Source organism: Lissotriton helveticus, chromosome 3_1, assembly GCF_964261635.1.
Source record: "Lissotriton helveticus chromosome 3_1, aLisHel1.1, whole genome shotgun sequence".
Lineage (NCBI taxonomy): Eukaryota > Metazoa > Chordata > Amphibia > Caudata > Salamandridae > Lissotriton > Lissotriton helveticus.
Window position 1 is genome coordinate 764,394,743 of NC_136061.1, and position 13,758 is coordinate 764,408,500.

At 46.9% G+C, this 13,758-nt stretch overlaps 1 protein-coding gene across 2 annotated transcripts in view; it reads left to right on the top strand.

Moving 5' to 3' along the window:
- Positions 1-8,825: 8,825 nt before the first annotated feature.
- LOC144822931 (SIN3-HDAC complex-associated factor-like) overlaps positions 8,826-13,758 on the top strand; it is a 92,408-nt gene continuing 87,475 nt past the window's right edge. Inside the window, exons 1-2 of one of the 2 annotated variants that reach the window (XM_078680971.1) lie at positions 8,826-8,954; positions 10,730-10,878. In XM_078680971.1, the coding sequence (XP_078537097.1) occupies positions 8,826-8,954; positions 10,730-10,878 (278 nt within the window). Of the gene's footprint in view, positions 8,955-9,061; positions 9,176-10,729; positions 10,879-13,758 lie in introns of those variants that run through there. The other variant, XM_078680972.1, reaches the window with a different exon arrangement.

Sequence of the window (13,758 nt, forward strand, 5' to 3'; positions counted from 1 at the left end):
GCAACATAACAGGAGGTAAAGGCAAACAATACAGGAGGAACCCATGCCAATGATGTCAGGTCTAACAGTGTGGTACAACCTTTAAGGCTACTACTATTGAAGAAGGGTACGAATTTTGAATAGTCTTTCGAGTGTAAAGGAGCTTTTAAGGCAGTAAAGATAGAGATTGGAAACATGACTACTTTAGGCCATTTTGACATTAAACGTTAGACCCTGCTAATGACAGATGCCAGTATATAAGGCCTGGGAGCTGTTCTTTCTCAAGTGTCTGATGGTGAAGAGAGAGTGGTGGTGTTTACCTCATGCTCTCTTAAGGGTGCGGAGGAACGCTATTCAGTGGTGGAACGTGAGCCGTTGGCTTTTGTCTAAGCCATCAATAATTTCAAATAATGCCTGTGGGGTTTGCCTTTTGTTGTTAGGAGTGATTGTCGGCCTTTGGTACAGATGATCGCCTGTTGATGGGTTGAGAACACTACTCCTCGCATTAAATGTTGAGTGGAAAGTCTCATGGAGTTTAACTTCCAGGTAGAATATTTTCCTGGGAAGAGGAATATACCCGCAGATTTTCTTTCTAGGTCACAGCAAGGGGAAAAATGTGCATCTGCTGAAGAATTTCCTGTTTGATGACCCAAGGAGTCCGCCCTTGGTAAGGAAGAATGGTATTTAGAGGCGGAAAGACACACTGTTTGCAAGTTAGTGTCTGGATAAATTATTATTGAAGGGTTGCCTAACTTGTGTGATCTGATTGAGTTAAGGCAATTTGGCAAGAGGAGTTGAGCACTGTCAAAGGTGACTTGTACAGGAATGATAGGATTATCCCACTGGCAGGGTTGGTTGAGAAGCTAATTAACATCTCCCATGAAGGACATCTGAGCAGGAACCGTGCCAAGGCTAGTATAAGAGAGTGCTATTGGTGGGCGGGCCTTGACAGACAAGTTGAGGAGGTGGTGAAAGACTGTATTCAGTCTGTGGGTTCTGACAAGTCCGGAGGAGTGAAAACAGCTCCCTTGTCCCCTGTTACGGACGAACCTTATTGTAAATTAGGTGTAAATTTGGTAGGACCTTTTGATTTGTTGCCATCTAATGAGAGGTTTGTCATTGTTCTGGTGGACTACACTTCTAAGTGGGGGACGGCTAGTTGTGTGCACTCGATTACTGCCAGCGCCGTTGTGGAATTTTTGAAAGATGTTTTTGTATATGAAGGGATCCCCAAAACTATAGTCACGGATAATGGAGTTCACTTTACCTCACAAGAGATAAAGGATTTTCTTGGTAACTTGCCGATTTCTCATTTCTGCACTGCTTTGTATGCCCCTCAAGCGACTGACCTAGTCCAGAAAATGAACCAACTTGTGAGGACCAGTGTGCAAACTGCTCTGGAGAACATATTGCCTCTTAAGACTGTTCTCTACAGAAGTGTGGTCTCATAGGAACGCACCCAGTGCTGTGAGGGGACTGTTTCCTTTATGAGTGCTGAAAAGGAGGTTTGCTGGATCTAAATTGAACCCTTTATGGTTGAGTTCAAGGAAGGATGGTAGGTTTGTGGTATCTGGCAAGGCAATACCTAGTCGGGACAAGGTAATAGGCAACCAAAACAAATACAAAATATGGTTTGATGCCAGACATTGTGAACGCCGGAGTGAATGGAATGTTGGTGATGTGGTTTGTATCAAGAAGCCCAGGTGGAGCCCTAAATGAGTCTAGGTTGACTGAACCTAGGAAGATTATAATAGTAAAAAATAAAGTTGCAGTTTTAGAGGGTAGAGATGTGTGGAGCAAGTCACATTTAGCTAAATGTCCAAATAAGAACCCTGCCTCGTGTAGGCTACCTGGCAACTTGCGTGGGGAAAGTGAGTTTCAGGAGGAGTGCAAGGGCCCAGACAAGTCTGGTCCGATTCAAGGATTATGTAGCGGATTTTTTTTACTTTAGTTAGATATGTATGAACTCTTTTAAATTTTACACTGTACTTTAAGATGTGTCTGATCTGATTAATTTTACATTGTACGTTCAGTTATGTATGAACTTTGTAATGCTTATCACTTCTTCTAATTTGTGTTTCTTACTTCTTCCTTTCCTTATTATAGTAGAGTGATGTTGTTATTTATATTTCCTTGTTTTCCCTACTATTGCTTTCCCATCACCCCTCAGTTGTTGTTCCTATGTTGGGGGGTGGGTGGGTGTTGCCTATACCTAATATGTCAGCGTCTCTTTACGATAGCCTTGGTAACAGGTGGAACCCGTGGTGCTGGTGATTTCACCTGACGACAGTTGAGTGACGGGATCGTGAAGCTGTAACTGTATGGCTGGAGGTCCAGGCCAATAAATACTTGAATTTACAAGTGTCTGTTTTAGTGGGCTTTAGTTTTGTAAAGCGGATTGCTCAGGTAATGTTTGCAATGTGCACCTGTTTCAATAAAGCATCCTTTTTCACACAACACAAGTGGTCAGTGGTCTATGCTGCTCCCCTTTCTCCCAAAAGAACGACGAGAGTCTAGATTCTATAGCAGGACTGGGGGCTTCTGATTATGCTTTCCCATTTCTTTACTGCAAAACACAGCAGCCAATGAAAGTAAAACTACAACAGTAAAAAACATCAATACCCATGAGGCTTTGAACCACGCCTCCTGTATCACTGCCAATCACTGCATTATCAAGTATACAAAGTAGAGAGACACCAATCTGGCCTCCTCTTTCTTTGCTGCTCCACAGCCCAGATAAGTGCCTCTCTACTCTGTATACTTGTCTTTAAAACTGATATGTGCATTGCTTGAATTTACTATAAAATTGTTGATTTTAAATCGTTATTTGCTGTATATTCTTGTGTTCTACCTGTGTTGTATTCCGGGGTTTGTGCTGCCTTTTAGCGCGCTGCACGATCTCTGCACATCGGGACCGGATCGAGGCCTCTGAGCCCGCTCCGCTCTCCGCTGTTTTCCCCTTATCAGCACGTGTTGCGCTGTAGGCTCCCCGTGTGTCTCCTCCGGCTGCCGGCACCGCCGCTCAGCTGTGCTCGCGGTCCGCAAGCCGGAGGAGTTTGGCCCGCACGTCGGGGCCTTCGGGGGCGCCCAGCGTGCTTCTCCAGGGCTCGCGCACGCAGCCCAAAACAAGGTGCCGACCATCGACGCTCCACCCCGGGCTGAACAGGGGTTACCGCAGAAGGCCAGGAGCCAAATTGGGCCTTTTCTCACTGCCTGAGGCAGCATTTTCGATCGGACGATCACCAGGCATTTGAATGACATTAACCCTTGACTGAACAGGGCCTCTGTGAGCCATAATTTTTGGTGAACCGTCTGCTGGATGCAGATAGGGTCTCTTCCCTCCATTAGTTCTAGAGTGGGACTGTACTGACTGTGAGTGACTTTAGTAATGGTATTGTGATTTTATTGGCTTCTGCGCCCGGCACTACTCCCAACCGACGCCCTTTTCTGGGACTGATAATTGAGCTTCCCTCTGGGGAATTGGATTAGAATTTATTCTATTTTGAGGATGGCAGAATTTGATTGCTATCAGGAGGTTGAGGCATGCGGTGAGCAGGGTGACGAGGAATACTACGAGGAAGAGTCCATGGAGGACATTATTGATAAAAAACTTGACGCTAAATTAGATAAGGCCTTGTCTTCCGCCCTGTTACCCTTAGCTAAGAAATTGGAAATGCTTGTCCCTGCTGCTCCCAAAGCCCCCCCTCCTTCCGGTTCGGGTCAGACCCCCTGCTCCCCTGTCCAGTGAGTCTCCTGGGTCCTCCTGGCCACATGTCCACTCCTATGCTAAACTTTATAAGTCCAAAGAAGGCGCCAAGGACGCCGTTCTTTCCCTTCCCCTTCCACAGTCCTCGCCTATCCCGCTGGCGGATACCACTACTGATACTGATATGGACACAGACTCCTCCCAAGCGTCCAAATCGCGCAAGTGCGCAAAGAAGCGTAAGCATGCTTCTTCCCCTGTTACTCCATCCCCTTTCATGTTTGACCCCCTCGGACATTGTCCACCCTAGATCCTCTGACTGGGTTCCTCCCCCCGCGGTGGCGGAATACTTACAGACCCACCTGCGCAAAGGGTTGACAAAGAGGTTAGGGCTCGCCTGAAGTCTGAATGCCCCCGTCCAGACTTAGCCCACAAGGTGGCTCTCACCCCCGACATTGATACATCAATGACCACCTTTCTCAAGAAGTATAAAAAGGACCCCAAGAAGGGGATTGACCGCGCGCTCAGAGCGTACCAAGACAAGGTCCTCGACCTTTCGGGCCCTTTGGCAAAGATCCTTGAATTGGCCCTCCAAGCTCAAGAGACAGGTGACGCCATCCACCCCGGGGTCCTGGCTGGTTGGGCACAAAGAGCTATTTGCATGTTAGGGAACGCTAACTGCGCCCTGGCTTCGGAACAAAGAAAATCAGTCCTGCTTAGGATTGATCCACAGTTAGTGGAGCTGGCCTCATCAGAACCGGGGCCTTTGGCTGAAGGCCAATTGTTTGGAGACAAATTTGTTAAAGATATCGCCAAATTTGTAAGCACATTCGCTTCCCTGGACAAATCTCAGGCCTCCTTGAAGAGAGTTCTACCCCAGGTCTCTGGTAGGGCAGGGTGTGGCAGAGGACGCTCGACCGGCCGCTACTCGAACACAAGTCCTCAGAGAGGATATGCCCCCAGGCATGGCAGAGTTTACACCCAAGAACCCGAGCAGGCTGGATTCTACCCGTCCAGATCGTGCGTCTACAGAGGCCGTTTCAACCGGGGTGTCAACCGAGGATACAAGAATTAAAACAATCAATCCTCTGGTAAGTCCTGTGTGTCCTGTCATTCCTCTAGGGGGCTGATTGTTGCATTTTGTGGTAAATTGGACGAATCTCACTTCAGATGTTTGGGTCCTTCAGACCGTGCAGGGTTACCAGATAGAACTGTTGGAGTGTCCCCGTCAGGTGTTTCCCCCTCATCCTCTACTTTTTTCCCATCTCGAACAGAGTTTTATAGACTCAGAACTGGAAGTGCTTTTGGCCAAACAGGCTATTGCCGTGGGAGCCTTCATCCCCGAAGGGTTTTGCAGCAACGTCTTTTTGGTTCAGAAGAAAGGCGGCGGTCAGCGCCTAGTATTGAACTTAAGAGATTTCAATCCCTATGTCGTGTATCGTCACTTCAAGATGGAGGGTATCCATCTGTTAAGGGATCTCCTGCTAGAAAAGGACTGGATGGTCCGGCTGGACTTGAAGGATGCTTACCTTACTGTCCCGATTTACCCCTCACATCAGAAATTCTTGCAATTTCAATGGAAAGGGCAGTGGTACCATTATCGCACTCTTCCATTTGGCCTCTCCTCAGCCCTTTGGGTGTTCACCAAGCTCCTCAAACCAGTTGTCTCCCGCCTACGGGAAATGGCGGTGCATCCCATTGTGTATTTAGACGACATGCTAATTCTGGCGCAGGATCTGAATCTTCTCCTCACTCATCTGGAGTGGACGATGTCCCTGTTACAGAATCTAGGGTTTGTCATCAACGTCAAGAAATCAGTGATGATACCGAGTCAGCAAATGGAATTTCTGGGATTCCTGATAGGCTCAATTTCTGCGCAGCTCCTCCTTCCAGCGAGCAAGATCAGGTCCATAAAGAGGGAGATCAGATCCACATTGTCCAAAGAAATGATTTCCTTAAGAGTTCTAGCGAGAATTGTGGATCTTCTTGCATCTTCGATCCAGGCCATTTTCCCGGGACCCTTGCACTACAGAGCCCTTCAGAGACTCAAAATCTTTTATATCCAAAAGAGGTTCCACTACGACCATCTCATTCCCTTATCCCCGGAAGCTCGAGAGGAGCTTCAGTGGTGGCTGGAACACATGACAGCCTGGAATGGGCAAGCGATTTTCGGCGCCGCCCCGGACGTGGTCGTCGAATCCGATGCCAGCCAATGGGGTTGGGGCGCTCGTTGTGGGGAATTTACCACAGGAGGATGGTGGTCAAGAGAAGAACTAAAGTTTCACATAAACTTTCTAGAGTTGTTGGCAGGGTCCTTTGCCATCAGATCTATCTCACCCCTGAAGAGCAATTGTTGCATCCTGCTTCGAATGGACAATGTCTCAGCGGTGAGATACATCAATCGCCATGGGGGGACGAAGTCCCGCATGTTAGTCCACAATGTGAAAGAGTTCTGGCATTTCTGCCTGGATCGCAAGATCTCTGTTGTGGCAGAATATCTCCCGGGAAAGCTCAATCAGGTAGCGGACTGGAACTCCAGGTTCCTCCGAGACTACAGCGATTGGAGGCTTCATCCCTCACTTTTTGCCCAGATCATGGATATGCGAGGCCCATGCCAGATAGACCTGTTTGCCTCTCACCTCAATGCCCAACTTCCCCTGTTCTTCAGTTGGAGACCGTATCCGATGGCAATGGGAACGGACGCGTTCCTTCACCATTGGGGGCATCAGAGGAATTATGCTTTTCCTCCGTTTGCACTGATCCAGAGAGTGGCGGCCTTTGTCCGTCGTCAGAGGGCTTCAGTAGTGTTGGTGACACTGTTTTGGTCGACTCAGTCGTGGTTTCCCACACTGTTGGAGTTATCTGTGGATCTGCCGTTCCGGCTTCCTGTGTTCTCGACTCTCCTCCAGGACCCAGTGGGGTCAGGCCAACCGCTGGTCCTGCAAAATCAGTTAACACTGATGGTGTGGACGCTCTCAGGAGACATGAGAGCATGGCAGGACTTTCACAGGCGTCTGCCAACTTTATGCAACAAGCGTGGGCTCCTTCTACCCGAAAACGATATTCAGCTTTGTGGAAGAGATGGGTAGGTTGGTGCCTTCAAAAGCAGGTGGATCCTGTGGGATCAAATGTAACTGAGATTTTGAATTTCCTGTCTGAATGTGCAGAATCAGGTCTTGCTTACAGGTCAGTTAATAATTTCAGGTCGATTTCTGCTGGGCATGATCAGGTTGATGGTAAGCCTGTGGGGATACATCCCCTGGTTTGTAAGTTACTTAAGGGTGTCCGCGTGGTTAACCCTCCTCGTCCCAGGTATTCCACTTTATGGGATGTTTCTAAAGTTCTCTCCCTTATGGAAACCTGGCCGGATAATGTTGATTTGTCTTGTAAAAAAGCTTTCTGCCAAGCTTACCATGTTGCTATGCCTCATTTCATGTCGAAGAGTGTCTGATGTTCGAGCCTTAGACCTGGCTGGTAGGATGTTTTCTCCACAGGGTGTCTCTTTTATGATCACAAGACGGACTAAGACCGTGTCTCGTTCAGTGGAGTATCCTTCTTTTCCTCTTAATAACAAATAATGTGTATTACAGTGTTTGAAGTGTTATGAAGAGCGTACTATAGCACACAGATCTGACCCTTTGGGTCTATTGTTAATTTCTGTCCAGAAGCCATTCAAACCAGTCTCTGCTGCCACCTTAGCTAGATGGGTTCGATGGGTGATGTCGGAGGCAGGTATTGACATTTCTGTTTATGGAGCCCACTCTGCCAGAGGGGCTATGGCCTCCAAAGCCTACTTGTTAGTATCCCGTTTGGAAGACATCCTCAAAGCAGCTGACTGGTCTTCTGATTCTATGTTTAAAGTTTTTTATTATAAACCTATTCCTCATGTTTCTGATGCTGTGATTGATGAGCTTTGAACCAGCATAATCAGAAGCCTCCGGTCAGCAATAGAAGACAACATTTTCTAGCTATTGCGACAAGAATTTTAGATTCTATTAAGGACACGGAGGCGAGGATTATCCCACCCGTTGGGACAGTTATGCAACTGTAAATTGTTTAATGTTATATTGTTCTAACAACTTTTATACCCACTCAATGAGAAATTAAGTTGTGGGTTCCTTTTCTCAACCTTGTTTTCTGTTTTAGGAAATGATTCCAACAAGAGTTGATTAGATACTCCGGATGGAGCTACTGTGCCTTCCCGACAAAAGCGGATGTCTTTGTTTGGTGTGGATTATTCTCCGTTGAGAATTCTTACAGGAACTGTTCATCTCTCCGTTGAGAGTTTAAGACTCTGGGTTGTTCTTATTGGACTGAGTTTGCGCAAAGAAAGAGGAGGCCAGATTGGTGTCTCTCTACTTTGTATACTTGATAATGCAGTGATTGGCTGTGATACAGGAAGCGTGGTTCAAAGCCTCATAGGTATTGATGTTTTTTACTGTTGTAGTTTTACTTTCATTGGCTGCTGTGTTTTGCAGTAAAGAAATGAGAAAGCATAATCCTCGCCTCCGTGTCCTTAATAGAATCTAAAATTCTTGTTGCGATAGCTAGAAAATGTTGTACTCACTCCCACATTCGGGTAAAGTCCGCGCTATATATAAAAACGCATAAACTACTGTTGATTTCACATTCCGCTTAAAACGTTTACATGGCGTATGTGCGTGCATATATATTTTGGTATTACACATACGCACAGTCTTAAAGGGTTACCATTATAGGTGTCCCAGGCAGTATTATGTATTGACCCTTACATGTACCACCCCAGCACCCCTCACTTAAAAATCACTTTAAGAGACGTCACCAGAGATACCGTTCAGTTGGCCTGATTTCTCGGCGGTGGCTGTTTGGGTTGCACGCAGCTCCAGCCACAAGTGTCCTGCCTGATTCTCTCGTTAAAGTAACTGTAACTCGAGCTACAGACCTTGAACGTAAGATGCACGTCGCATGGTTAGGTTACTGTTTCTAAAGTAATCTAAAGCATTATTGTTCCCGCTCGTACAAAGTAAAAGCACTAAGCACGCAGTCAACACAGCCGTGATTGGCATACGTCACACGATGTTGCGTCGTTTCTTAGGGTTTTCCTCTAATACTCCGTACTCACTACAGAATCGGATTCTAACATGGCGGCGCGGGCAGGCTGTCTATGCTAATAAGCACGATGCGTATGCTAATTTATGCTAAAGAGCAGCTGCGAGGGGGAGTAACCGCTGGCCCATGCGCGACTACGTGCACGAGAGATAGAAGCGTTTCCCTGCGAAAGTTATCCATTTCGGTGAGTAGTATCCTGTTTTAAACCATTCCGTTGGTGTTTCGGCGCCCAGCAGCGGAGCGTCGCTGCCGTTGCTGGAGAGGGCACCGCTTCGGGAGCGCTGACGGATTTCAAAGTTGCAGGCGGGGGATTTGTTTTGTGAGTGCGCGTCGGACGCGTGGAGAGGACAGAGGGACAACAATGGGACGTGCACAAAGCTGGGAAAACTCTTCTGCCCACGGCAGGTGGGTGCACCTTCCACCGAAAGTCGGTGTGCACGGGGTATCCCTCAACTGCCAACTGTGTGGAAGGTTAATCCTGCCGCTTTTGCAGACTTTTACCATCGTCGGTCAAAAAAATCACAGTAGTTTTCGATTCCTTGGCGAGCAGCAAATATTGTCTTTGATCCTGCATGCGTTGGGTGACTGTTGGTGCCTTGCGGCTGCTGTGGTCAGTTGTGGGGTGTCTGGTGCCGCTGTGGTCGTGGACTGACTGACCCGTCTGCAAGGGAAGACGGGTGGGCGTGTGTGGAGCAACAAACACCTTGCCCTCCCTGCCAGCGCGGTCATTTCACGCAGCACCACGCTTTTGTCTTTGCACAATAAATATGTGCAGACGGGAGACAAACAAGACCTATATCTGAGAATGCTTTATCCCGATATGACAATTTTATACTCTTTTTCAAAGCTTTTCTTTTTCACATGGTCAGTCCGCTGGGACTTGTTTTGTTGTTCTTTTACGGCTGCGGTTACTCGTTGCTGCCTGTCTGTCACTGTCCCCCTTGTGTGGTCTTAGAACAGCGGTGGGACCCGGACAGGGCTCCTCCAGAACCCACAATACTGCAGACAACGGACATTTTCCAACTTCTCACAAAAATGCATTGGGCACGACAAATGTGTGGGGGGGGGGGAGGTTAGGTACATCGATTGTTAAAAAATAAAACTCGGATCGTCGTGGCACCGCCCACACGTTACGCTTTAAAAAAAGTAGTTATCTATTTTGTTAGAATAACCGGTTTTGCATCACTTCGAGGTGGTCTTGCGCGGATTTGGCCCAACATAGTGTAAACTAGATGAGGTGCTCGTGGTTGTAGGGTTTCTTCTTTGTCAGGTGAGCACCATGCGGTTCGGTGTTTGTGCGTGTGCTTTCTTTCTGTAACTTGTAACCGTGCATTCTAAAGGGTTACCATTACAGCCACTGGGTTTATGGGGACTATAACTACCTCCACAGTTAACACAATACTGTTGATGGGTATATGAATTTGCATGAGGGGATATCCCGTTCGTTCCCCAGTAGGCAGACCTGTCTCGCTAGTAGTTTGTCAGTGTTGTGTCATGTGCATGTTTATTTTCTCGTAATAGGTCCTTAAAGTAACCTGTTGATGCCGTGCATTGTACCCACCCCCGCCCCACCTGAATGTGAAAAACTTTTTAATTAACAGTGTGCTGTTGTCAGGGGGTGGGGAGGGTAGCCGTATACATACAACTAGCTATTCTTACATTTTAAGCATTGACCACCCAGTACTTGAGAACTCTTCTAGGAAGCTCAACCCTTTAATCAGCACACACTGGGGGTGGACAAAGACTTTGAGCTTAGTTGTTCGCCTTTTAAAAGCAGTAATGAGTTCTGACTTATGAAATGCTGCTTCATTGAAGACTTCATGTTCGTATGCTTTGGCTTTAATTAATATTTAACAAGACCCGGTGGGACATTGGTAATTGTGTGACTAAAATTATGGTAAAATGAGGTTGTATCCCCTGATTGATCCTCACTTACCTGGTATTGGCTTTTTCTCATAGGCTGACGGAGGACCCATAGTCATGTTTGGCTTTCACAAATCCAAGATGTACCGGAGCCTGTCTGGGTGCTGCATCTGCAAAACCAAGTCTTCCAGCTCCCGCTTCACTGCCAGCCAGAGGTACCAAGAGAACTTCCGCCCCTGCTTTGGGTAAGGCCATTTCCTGCATCACCATTACACGGGTTGACCTTTTGTTCACGGGGAAATAATTTCTTAGCAGTATGACCAAGGAATGTTTCCTTAAATATCTTCCACTTTCTATAATGACTGTTCTGTCTCCTAAAGTGGCACGTTTTGTGTTCATTATGTTACTTGCACTGTGTATTTGGAACAAGCCCTTGTTTGCCTGAAAAATTCCATCTACTGTATTTTGACTCGCTGTAGCTATGTTCTCCCACTGTTTTGCGTTCTAACTTTTTACTTAGTATAATTCTCTTTCTTCCTCCACATTCTTTCAATACATATATTTCAGAGAGTCTGTGTTGATAGGTTACACATTGTTTAATCCCGGATTTATCATCTGACATCACAAAGATTTCATCTGCTGTGTGTAATTCTGTTAAATCTATTCGAATCAGCCAGGTTTCTTTTCTGAAGTGGTAACCATAATCATGGGCCAAGGCAGGGTTTTTCCGCCGTCATTTTTTACCATCCATTATTACAGCCGTTCTTAACCACTTCACTTCCGCAGATTTTTCACTGAATCACTAGCGAAAGCCAGGGACCTAATTCTAAGCAATCTCTATGATCTAAACCTCAGAAAAATACAGAAACCAGTATAGAATAACACATTACAAAAACTACGAAATATTTTATTTAAATCACAAACAAAAATATGATGTTTAATTTTGATGGGAATGTTGGAGCTTTTCAAAATTGGGTTTAATTTCTAAAAGCAAGTGATGTTAGATTCCAGCATACCAGTTTGGCTTTTTTGCTCCTAATACATACAGGTTTTTTTTTTCCGGAGCTTGCCACTACATTGGCAGTTACCACTCATCCATACTAGATTCTGTACTTGTGCAGCTCCCACGAATTGAGCTTAGGATAGCAATTTAATATTGAGTTTCCGATTTCGAAGCCCATCACGTTTATAAATCTTTAAACTGTTTTGCAGTATGCTTTTTATGTGTCCTTACATTATTATACTGTATGTGAGAAGTTGGCCTGGCATATGCTGTCCACTATTCTAGTGGGCACCTTGCACCAGTCCAAACGACCCTTAATGATGGTAGGTTAAAGACAACGTTTATAGAAAGCTATCCTAGTGGTAGCTGTGGAGAGCAGCCTTCAGGCTAAGTCTTGGAGGAATGTAAAGCAGCTTGTTTTACCAGTCTATAATCTCGTGAATGACCAAATGAAAGGAGATCCACACCTGGTGTGCACATATAAAATATATGTATTTATTCTAAACACATCCCTCTAGTCTCTATAAGGCTAGAGGCAAAAGCACATTCAATGAACTTAATAGCACACAGTAAATTAGCACAATACACATTGAGCCCTAGGGGCGTACCAAACCATATATTAATAAAGTGGTATAAGAACCACAACTTGCATAGATACAAGGCCTAGAGCCTTCAGAACCACTGGGGCCACCAGGAACCACCCAAGGTAGTGACACGGGGGACGTGTGCAGTGTCTAAACACAGCCGAGAATCACCATTAACTTTTATGGGGAAAGTCGCGGTTGGAATTTTAAAGATAAAGGACACTTAGAAGAGGACTTAGAGCAAGCCCCATTAGAACTAGATGGTTCTAGAGTCCACACCCACGGGAGCACCGGAGTACTGTAGTTACCTCACCCAGGAAAGCCGGGTGCATAGGTGTCTTTTGATGTTGGGTTTCGTCGTCGTTTTCAATGGCGATCTGCTGCAAAGTGCTGCTGGCATCCAAGTGGAAAGTGTCCGGAGCGATCTAAGCCTGGATCGAGGCTGAAAAGATCCTGAAAGAAGAGGGTACAGAGTTTGGGTCACTAGCCAGTGACCAGGGGCACAATAGTCTAATTCCCACAGATGTCGAGGGATTTCAGGTAAAGAAGGTGAAGCTTGACTCTAAAGCCAGTGGGCGTCGACGATGACCAGGCACTGGATTCGAGCTGTCCCATGAAGGATGTAGAGTGCTGCGTTGTTGGTGCCTGGATTGGACCCAACAGGCCTTGGCAACAGCAACCCACGCAGAAAGCAGAGATTGGCTTCGGTGCAGACCAGCAAAGTCTGAGGGGCTCACCCTTTGGTGGGGAGTCGGGGCATGTCTGGAGCAACCAGGGAAGCCCACGGAAAAGTAGTTACCTTTGAGGGGACCCACCAGTCGACGTACCAGGGATCGCGTAGGAGCCTCGAGCGGAAATGCAAGAAGCAGGCCCACGGAACACTCGTGGAGTGTAGGCCCACAATCTTCAGTGCAGATGGTGCTCGGGGCTTGGGCTACAAGTAACCCAAAGCACAACTTCAGGAAAGCTCTGGAAGTCAATGCACTTAGCAAATGTGCACGGTGTCCAGAGATTCCGGTTCCACGTCACTTGTGAGGGCTGCGGGTCTCCGCTTTGCTGGGGACTGGGGTCGGCCTTTGAGAAGTCTGGAAATCCTCTTCCTGGGCTGCAATTACTTCGGAGTCCGGCGGAAGCTTCGGAGATGCAGACCGGCAAATGCTTCGTTGGTGCCTGTTTGAACAGGGGAGTCCCTCCTTGACCCCAAGGGAGATTCTTCCGTCCTCTAGTCTTTAGTAGAGCGTCGAAGTTCCAGGATTCAGTTTCAGAGTTTCGTCCAGCTGTAATCTAAAGAAAGTCCTGTTGCCAAGGGTCCATTACTTATATTAAGGAAAGGAGTTGGACATACTCTGGGGACCCACCTATGGGAGGGTTTGGAAAGAGTGGTGGCTACACCCATTTCCTTTGTCCAGTTTCGCGCCAGAGCAGGGGCTGGTGGCCCCTGCAACCGCTTTGAACTGGGCTATGCACAGGGACACCAAATGCGCCCCCAGTGCAGACATCAAAGCACTCTGAGTGCACTCACCCAGCCCCTATACACT